Source organism: Oncorhynchus clarkii, chromosome 15 (assembly GCF_045791955.1).
Source record: "Oncorhynchus clarkii lewisi isolate Uvic-CL-2024 chromosome 15, UVic_Ocla_1.0, whole genome shotgun sequence".
NCBI lineage: Eukaryota > Metazoa > Chordata > Actinopteri > Salmoniformes > Salmonidae > Oncorhynchus > Oncorhynchus clarkii.
Genome location: NC_092161.1, coordinates 4,680,312 through 4,690,043, shown reverse-complemented (window position 1 = coordinate 4,690,043; position 9,732 = coordinate 4,680,312). Strand labels below are relative to the sequence as shown.

Here is a 9,732-nt window from a genome sequence, read left to right as displayed (position 1 = left end):
CCCTCTCTCTACCCCTCTCCCTCTCTCTACCCCTCTCCCTCTCTCTACCCCTCTCTCTCTACCCCTCTCCCTCTCTCTACCCCTCTCCCTCTCTCTACCCCTCTCCCTCTCTCTACCCCTCTCTCTCTCCCCCTCTCTCTCTCTACCCCTCTCTCTCTCCCTCTCTCTACCCCTCTCTCTCTACCCCTCTCCCTCTCTCTACCCCTCTCTCTCTACCCCTCTCCCTCTCTCTACCCCTCTCCCTCTCTCTACCCCTCTCCCTCTCTCTACCCCTCTCCCTCTCTCTACCCCTCTATCTCTCCCCCTCTCCCTCTCTCTACCCCTCTCTCTCTCCCCCTCTCTCTCTCTCTACCCCTCTCTCTCTCCCCCTCTCTCTCTCTCTACCCCTCTCTCTCTCCCCCTCTCTCTCTCTCTACCCCTCTCCCTTTCTCTACCCCTCTCTCTCTCTCTACCCCTCTCTCTCTACCCATCTCCCTCTCTCTACCCCTCTCTCTCTACCCCTCTCCCTCTCTCTATCCCTCTCCCTCTCTCTACCCCTCTCTCTCTACCCCTCTCCCTCTCTCTCTCTCTAACCCTCTCCCTCTCTCTCTCTCTAACCCTCTCCCTCTCTCTACCCCTCTCCCTCTCTCTACCCCTCTCCCTCTCTCTACCCCTCTCCCTCTCTCTCTCTCTCTCTACCCCTCTCCCTCTCTCTCCCCCTCTCTCTCTCTCTCTCTACCCCTCTCCCTCTCTCTACCCCTCTCCCTCTCTCTCTCTCTCTACCCCTCTCCCTCTCTCTCCCCCCCCTCTCTCTCTCTACCCCTCTCCCTCTCTCTCTCTCTCTACCCCTCTCCCTCTCTCTCCCCCCCTCCCTCTCTCTCTCTACCCTCTGTAGCTTAATCTACCCCTCTCCCTTTCTCTACCCCTCTCTCTCTCTCTACCCCTCTCTCTCTACCCATCTCCCTCTCTCTCTACCCATCTCCCTCTCTCTACCCCTCTCTCTCTACCCCTCTCCCTCTCTCTATCCCTCTCCCTCTCTCTACCCCTCTCTCTCTACCCCTCTCCCTCTCTCTCTCTCTAACCCTCTCCCTCTCTCTCTCTCTAACCCTCTCCCTCTCTCTATCCCTCTCCCTCTCTCTACCCCTCTCTCTCTACCCCTCTCCCTCTCTCTCTCTCTCTCTACCCCTCTCCCTCTCTCTCCCCCTCTCTCTCTCTCTCTCTCTACCCCTCCCTCTCTCTCTCTCTCTACCCCTCTCCCTCTCTCTCTCTCTCTACCCCTCTCCCTCTCTCTCCCCCCCTCTCTCTCTCTACCCCTCTCCCTCTCTCTCCCCCCCTCCCTCTCTCTCTCTCTACCCCTCTCCCTCTCTATCCCCCTCTCTCTCTCTACCCCTCTCTCTCTCTCTCTCTCTCTACCCCTCTCTCTCTCTCTCTACCCCTCTCCCTCTCTCTCCCCCTCTCTCTCTCTCTACCCCTCTCCCTCTCTCTACCCCTCTCCCTCTCTCTCTCTCTCTACCCCTCTCCCTCTCTCTCCCCCTCTCTCTCTCTCTACCCCTCTCCCTCTCTCTCCCCCTCTCTCTCTCTCTACCCCTCTCTCTCTCTCTCTACCCCTCTCTCTCTCTCTCTACCCCTCTCCCTCTCTCTCCCCCTCTCTCTCTCTCTACCCCTCTCCCTCTCTCTACCCCTCTACCCCTCTCCCTCTCTCTACCCCTCTCCCTCTCTCTACCCCTCTCTCTCTCCCCCTCTCCCTCTCTCTACCCCTCTCTCTCTCCCCCTCTCTCTCTCTCTACCCCTCTCTCTACCCCTCTCTCTCTACCCCTCTCCCTCTCTCTACCCCTCTCCCTCTCTCTACCCCTCTCTCTCTACCCCTCTCCCTCTCTCTACCCCTCTCCCTCTCTCTACCCCTCTCCCTCTCTCTACCCCTCTCCCTCTCTCTACCCCTCTCTCTCTACCCCTCTCGCTCTCTCTACCCCTCTCCCTCTCTCTACCCCTCTCCCTCTCTCTACCCCTCTCACTCTCTCTACCCCTCTCTCTCTCCCCCTCTCTCTCTCTACCCCTCTCTCTCTCCCTCTCTCTACCCCTCTCTCTCTACCCCTCTCCCTCTCTCTACCCCTCTCTCTCTACCCCTCTCCCTCTCTCTACCCCTCTCCCTCTCTCTACCCCTCTCCCTCTCTCTACCCCTCTCCCTCTCTCTACCCCTCTATCTCTCCACCTCTCCCTCTCTCTACCCCTCTCTCTCTCCCCCTCTCTCTCTCTCTACCCCTCTCTCTCTCCCCCTCTCTCTCTCTCTACCCCTCTCCCTTTCTCTACCCCTCTCTCTCTCTCTACCCCTCTCTCTCTACCCATCTCCCTCTCTCTCTACCCATCTCCCTCTCTCTACCCCTCTCTCTCTACCCCTCTCCCTCTCTCTATCCCTCTCCCTCTCTCTACCCCTCTCTCTCTACCCCTCTCCCTCTCTCTCTCTCTAACCCTCTCCCTCTCTCTCTCTCTAACCCTCTCCCTCTCTCTACCCCTCTCCCTCTCTCTACCCCTCTCCCTCTCTCTACCCCTCTCCCTCTCTCTCTCTCTCTCTACCCCTCTCCCTCTCTCTCCCCCTCTCTCTCTCTCTCTCTCTACCCCTCTCCCTCTCTCTCTCTCTCTACCCCTCTCCCTCTCTCTCCCCCCCTCTCTCTCTACCCCTCTCCCTCTCTCTCTCTCTCTACCCCTCTCCCTCTCTCTCCCCCCCCTCTCTCTCTCTACCCCTCTCCCTCTCTCTCTCTCTACCCCTCTCCCTCTCTCTCCCCCCCTCCCTCTCTCTCTCTACCCTCTGTAGCTTAATTGCACTGGTCAGTCTGTTAGTTGACCGTGATATGTGGTGCTTCGCTGGCTCTGAAACGTGCTTGTGTCAAGTGGTGATTGAGCTGGACCCTTCGACAACGGGGCACCGATGGGGGGCTGTGATGGACACTAGTTGGCTGACGGGGCAGCAGTGTGTTGTGTGATTGAGTCGTTCTGACGGGGTCGGAGGACGGCTGCATTAGAACGGATTATGTCTGAATCCTCAGGGATCATCCTATTGATCTGCTTTAATGCAGCTCCGACTGTTTCCTCCCTAAATAGAAAGATACGTTTAAAATGAACACGTGAAGGAGAAAATTAAATGTCCAAATAGATTTCTTTCAATATAACCCTAAGTTGTTGGTCTATTTCTGCCAGATTAGATGTTAAATTCGTTTTTTGGTTGGTTGTTTATGTCCCAAAAACATTTATATAATTGCCTCTGATGACACAGACTTGCAGTAATCTCCTTGAGGGTCGTTATCTCCTCGAGGGCCGTTATCTCCTTGAGGGTCGTTATCTCCTCGAGGGCCGTTATCTCCTCGAGGGCCGTTTTCTCCTCGAGGGCCGTTTTCTCCTCGAGGGCCGTTATCTCCTCGAGGGCCGTTATCTCCTCGAGGGCCGTTATCTCCTCGAGGGCCGTTTTCTCCTCGAGGGCCGTTTTCTCCTCGAGGGCCGTTATCTCCTCGAGGGCCGTTTTCTCCTCGAGGGCCGTTATCTCCTCGAGGGCCGTTATCTCCTCGAGGGCCGTTATCTCCTCGAGGGCCGTTTTCTCCTCGAGGGCCGTTTTCTCCTCGAGGGCCGTTTTCTCCTCGAGGGCCGTTATCTCCTCGAGGGCCGTTATCTCCTCGAGGGCCGTTTTCTCCTCGAGGGCCGTTAACTCCTTGAGGTCATGTGAGGTCAGTGCTTATTTTGAGGCGGAACAGGATCCGACACCTCTCAGTTTTGGACCGTTTCGTTTCAGAACCCTTTTTATCAGGATCAGGTACCTTTCCTTTCTTGACATGAACAATAATTGTCACTGTTTATTTGTGAAAAAGGATTTCAAGTTGTCCCCCCTCTAATTCTCAGCCCCCTAAAAACATCATGTGATAACGTGCCTGATATTCTAAGAACTGATGTGTGTTGGTTTGTGTATTCATTAGACTGTATAGACCACCGCCTGTATAGACTGTATAGACCACCGCCTGTATAGACCACCCCCTGTATAGACCACCCCTGTATAGACTGTATAGACCACCCCCTGTATAGACTGTATAGACAACCCCCTGTATAGACTGTATAGACCACCGCCTGTATAGACCACCCTGTGTATAGACTGTATAGACCACCGCCTGTATAGACTGTACAGACCACCCCGTGTATAGACTGTATAGACCACCCCCTGTATAGACTGTATAGACCACCCCCTGTATAGACTGTATAGACCACCCCCTGTATTGACTGTATAGACCACCGCCTGTATAGACCACCCCCTGTATAGACCACCCACTGTATAGACCACCCCCCGTATAGACTGTATAGACCACCCCCTGTATAGACTGTATAGACCACCCCCTGTATAGACCACCCCCTGTATAGACTGTATAGACCACCCCCTGTATAGACTGTATAGACCACCCCCTGTATAGACCACCCCGTGTATAGACTGTATAGACCACCCCCTGTAGAGACTACCCCCTGTATAGACTGTATAGACCACCCCCTGTATAGACTGTATAGACCACCCCCTGTATAGACTGTATAGACCACCCCCTGTATAGACTGTATAGACCACCACCTGTATAGACTGTATAGACCACCCCCTGTATAGACTGTATAGACCACCCCCTGTATAGACTGTATAGACCACCCCCTGTATAGACTGTATAGACCACCCCCTGTATAGACTGTATAGACTACCCCCTGTATAGACTGTATAGACCACCCCCTGTATAGACTGTATAGACCACCCCCTGTATAGACCACCCCCTGTATAGACCACCCCCTGTATAGACTGTATAGACCACCCCCTGTATAGACTGTATAGACCACCCCCTGTATAGACTGTATAGACCACCCCCTGTATAGACCACCCCCTGTATAGACCACCCCGTGTATAGACTGTATAGACCAGCCCCTGTATAGACCACCCCGTGTATAGACTTTATAGACAACCCCCTGTAGAGACCACCCCCTGTATAGACTGTATAGACCACCCCCTGTATAGACTGTATAGACCACCCCCTGTATAGACTGTATAGACCACCCCCTGTATAGACTGTATAGACCACCACCTGTATAGACTGTATAGACCACCCCCTGTATAGACTGTATAGACCACCCCCTGTATAGACTGTATAGACCACCCCCTGTATAGACTGTATAGACCACCCCCTGTATAGACTGTATAGACCACCCCCTGTATAGACTGTATAGACCACCCCCTGTATAGACTGTATAGACCACCCCCTGTATAGACCACCCCCTGTATAGACCACCCCCTGTATAGACTGTATAGACCACCCCCTGTATAGACTGTATAGACCACCCCCTGTATAGACCACCCCCTGTATAGACCACCCCCTGTATAGACCACCCCGTGTATTGACTGTATAGACCACCCCCTGTATAGACCACCCCGTGTATAGACTTTATAGACAACCCCCTGTATAGACCACCCCCTGTATGAGATTCCCTCTCTGCTCTGACAGACATGAGCCTCCGACTCCCGTCCCTCCAGTGTTTGACATCATAATTTATATCCTGACAGAATCATAGCTACGGCCAGGGTGCTGGAGGTCCTGTAATCACCCCTGATAACCTTAAATAACTTTAACAAAATGATAGAATTACATCTGTCTGTTCAGAAAGAAATTAAGTCATTGAAAATACTAAACCATGAGTAGACCTGTAGTTTAGCCACAGAGGATCAATAGCTTCTTTACAATCAATAGACTAGCTGTGGATTGTGTGTAGCCCAATCACAAGGCATGCCTACAATCAGGAAGCATGTGTAGCCCAATCACAAGGCATGCCTACAATCAGGAAGCATGTGTAGCCCAATCACAAGGCATGCCTACAATCAGGAAGCGTGTGTAGCCCAATCACAGGGCATGCCTACAATCAGGAAGCGTGTGTAGCCCAATCACAGGGCATGCCTACAATCAGGAAGCGTGTGTAGCCCAATCACAAGGCATGCCTACAATCAGGAAGCGTGTGTAGCCCAATCACAAGGCATGCCTACAATCAGGAAGCGTGTGTAGCCCAATCACAAGGCATGCCTACAATCAGGAAGCGTGTGTAGCCCAATCACAAGGCATGCCTACAATCAGGAAGCGTGTGTAGCCCAATCACAAGGCATGCCTACAATCAGGAAGCGTGTGTAGCCCAATCACAAGGCATGCCTACAATCAGGAAGCGTGTGTAGCCCAATCACAAGGCATGCCTACAATCAGGAAGCGTGTGTAGCCCAATCACAAGGCATGCCTACAATCAGGAAGCGTGTGTAGCCCAATCGCGGGAAACCACAGGTTAGGAAGCAAATGTGTTTTTCCTGAAAAGAGAATACGAATCTTTCTGGAGGCTTCCTGACCTAGTAGATCCACATCCAAATTGGCCTACTGAGCGAACGTTATTAATTTACAAAGTAGAATGCGAGAGAGATGAGCTTTTGGCATGGACCGTCGTCGGGGAGCGAGGCGAGCTGCATTTCATTGGGTGACTCAGTGAAACTGGGAATCTTATTTTTTTTTAGGACTATAATTTTCTCCTTCTATTGTACAACGTGTCTCCTCGCACACCTGGGCCTTGGCGCATTCAGGACAAGGTCATCTTTATTGATCTCGGTGTGACAGTGGCAAAGTAGTCTGGCATTTTGATCAGTTTTGTATTAAAAAGAGATTCTGCTAAAAACCTTCAGTCATCTAAAATGATGTTGATTTGCATCAAATGTGTTTATGAAAGGCGCCATTTTTACCACTACAACAAAGTGCCTCTATTCCACTGCAGCAAATTAATTTATTATTTATTTTTAATTATGCGCTCAGGTACCTCACCCTCGCTCTCGGCTGACTTTGTGTTTCCGACATCTTCCATTTCATTAATGAAACACTGTGTAAGGTCTTTTAGATGTTTAAAATGAAGACGACACAGCAGCCATTTTAAAAACCACTTGATTGATGGAAGGTTCAGTCTAATGAAGGGTGTTCAGTTGTTACAGTGAAATGTAATCAGTTCCCGTCACTAGTGTTTGTTCGGTCTGAATCAATTCCAGTTCAGCTTTTTGGAAAAAGGATCTGAAATAGTTTTTAACACAACAATGACGAGGGATATGAAATGGACTCACTCTAACAATGGCTGTTCCCTCACAGTATCTCACTCTGACAATGGCTGTTCCCTCACAGTATCTCACTCTGACAATGGCTGTTCCCTCACAGTATCTCACTCTGACAATGGCTGTTCCCTCACAGTATCTCACTCTGACAATGGCTGTTCCCTCACAGTATCTCACTCTAACAATGGCTGTTCCCTCACAGTATCTCACTCTAACAATGGCTGTTCCCTCACAGTATCTCACTCTGACAATGGCTGTTCCCTCACAGTATCTCACTCTGACAATGGCTGTTCCCTCACAGTATCTCACTCTAACAATGGCTGTTCCCTCACAGTATCTCACTCTGACATTGGCTGTTCCCTCACAGTTTCTCACTCTAACAATGGCTGTTCCCTCACAGAATCTCACTCTAACAATGGCTGTTCCCTCACAGTATCTCACTCTGACAATGGCTGTTCCCTCACAGTATCTCACTCTGACAATGGCTGTTCCCTCACAGTATCTCACTCTAGCAATGGCTGTTCCCTCACAGTATCTCACTCTAACAATGGCTGTTCCCTCACAGTATCTCACTCTAACAATGGCTGTTCCCTCACAGTATCTCACTCTAACAATGGCTGTTCCCTCACAGTATCTCACTCTGACAATGGCTGTTCCCTCACAGTATCTCACTCTGACAATGGCTGTTCCCTCACAGTATCTCACTCTAACAATGGCTGTTCCCTCACAGTATCTCACTCTGACAATGGCTGTTCCCTCACAGTATCTCACTCTAACAATGGCTGTTCCCTCACAGTATTCCTAGTTATATCTCTCAGTAGTATACCTGTCTAACCTCTGCCTCTCTCTCTGTCCCTCTCTCTGTCTCTCTCTGTCCCTCTCTCTGTCTCTCTCTGTCCCTCTGTCTGTCTCTCTCTGTCCCTCTCTCTGTCTCTCTCTGTCCCTCTCTCTGTCCCTCTCTCTGTCCCTCTCTCTGTCCCTCTCTCTGTCTCTCTCTGTCCCTCTCTCTGTCCCTCTCTCTGTCTCTCTCTCTGTCCCTCTCTCTCTCTCTCTGTCTCTCTCTGTCCCCTCTCTCTCTCTCTCTCTCTCTGTCTCTCTCTCTCTCTCTCTCTCTCTCTCTCCAGATAAACCAGAGAACTATGACGTGTGGTACGAGAGTCGCTTCGAGGACTGTGACAAGGAAGCCTGCCTGTCCTTCTCCAAGGAGTCTCTGTGTAACCGCGTCACCGTGGACCACAACTACTACGCTGTGTGTCAGAACCTGCTGTCGCGTTACGCCACGTGGCGAGGGACCACCGGCGGCCTGCTCCACGACCCCCCAGCCCACGTAGCCAAAGACGGCCAGCTGGAAGCGCTGTTGGACGAGTGTACCAACCCTAAAAAACGCTACGGACGCTTCACGGCCGCCAAGGAGCTGAGGGACTACCTCACCCAGCTAGTTTCCTCCTCCTCCTCAGCCACGGCCAGGTGATGAACAGAGCCTACACTTGGCGAAAGCCTGCAGCTTGTCCCCAGGAACTTAACCCTTGACCTTCCTCGTCTCACTTCAAGTGCAGGAGATCTCCTCACTGGTCACACAGCAGTTGGTTTGGTCTCCTTCCTGGTGGAAACCCAAACTGATCGATAGGAGATGTTTAAAGGGAACTAGGAAGTCCTTCACTGCTGGTTTATATTATTCTTTGTTTGGTAGCTGGTGAGAATGAGGTGCTTGGAGCTAGTGGACCAGGAGAAGGGGATCGACAGGCCCAGAGCAGGACCCCAGAGCAGGACTGTTCTCCTGGGGGAGAGCGCCTGGCTACTCTAATGGAGCATGTGGTGTCTGACTCAATGACTCCTCACTCCTCTGTCTGTCCACCAGGACCCCTCTGTCTGTCCACCAGGACCCCTCTGTCTGTCCACCAGGACCCCTCTGTCTGTCCACCAGGACCCCTCTGTCTGTCCACCAGGACCCCTCTGTCTGTCCACCAGGACCCCTCTGTTCACCAGAACTCTTGTGTTTGCTAACATTGAATCTTAACAATATGTTTTTTCTAACAGAACCTGTTGTTCTTATGGTTCGGGGTTGAATGAATCTCAGAACAGGACCGTGTGTCAGAAGGCTGGTCTGAGGGGAAGGTACCTCTCCTATAGTCCCACAGTACAGCAGGTAAAGAGAGGGAGGTGCTACTGCTACGTTTGGGAGAGAGGGGGGGTTGAGAGAGAGAGAGAGGGGGTTAGGGGAGAGAGAGAGGGGGGGTTAGGAGAGAGTGAGAGAGGGGGTTGAGTGAGAGAGAGGGGGTTGAGTGAGAGAGAGGGGGTTGAGAGAGAGAGGGGGGGTAGGAGAGAGATAGAGGGGGTGTAGGAGAGAGAGAGAGGGGGTTGAGAGAGAGAGAGAGAGGGGGTTGAGAGAGAGGGGGGGGTAGGAGAGAGAGAGAGGGGGTTGAGAGAGAGAGAGGGGGGGTTGAGAGAGAGGGGTTTGAGAGAGGGGGGGGTTGGGAGAGGGGGTTGAGAGAGAGAGAGGGGGGGTTGAGAGAGAGAGAGAGGGGGTTGAGAGAAAGAGGGGGGTTGAGAGAGAGAGGGGGTTGAGAGAGAGGGGGGGGTAGGAGAGAGAGAGAGGGGGTGTAGGAGAGAGAGAGAGGGGGTTG

The 9,732-nt window shown here is 52.2% G+C and overlaps 1 protein-coding gene across 1 annotated transcript in view; it reads left to right on the top strand.

Annotated features, from left to right (window-relative positions):
- LOC139366655 (divergent protein kinase domain 2Ab) overlaps window positions 1-9,267 on the top strand; it is a 51,899-nt gene extending 42,632 nt beyond the window's left edge. Inside the window, exon 3 of the mRNA XM_071104332.1 lies at window positions 8,233-9,267. Within this exon, the coding sequence (XP_070960433.1) occupies window positions 8,233-8,579 (347 nt within the window). The 3' untranslated portion in view covers window positions 8,580-9,267. The remainder of the gene's footprint in view (window positions 1-8,232) is intronic.
- Window positions 9,268-9,732: the final 465 nt, after the last annotated feature.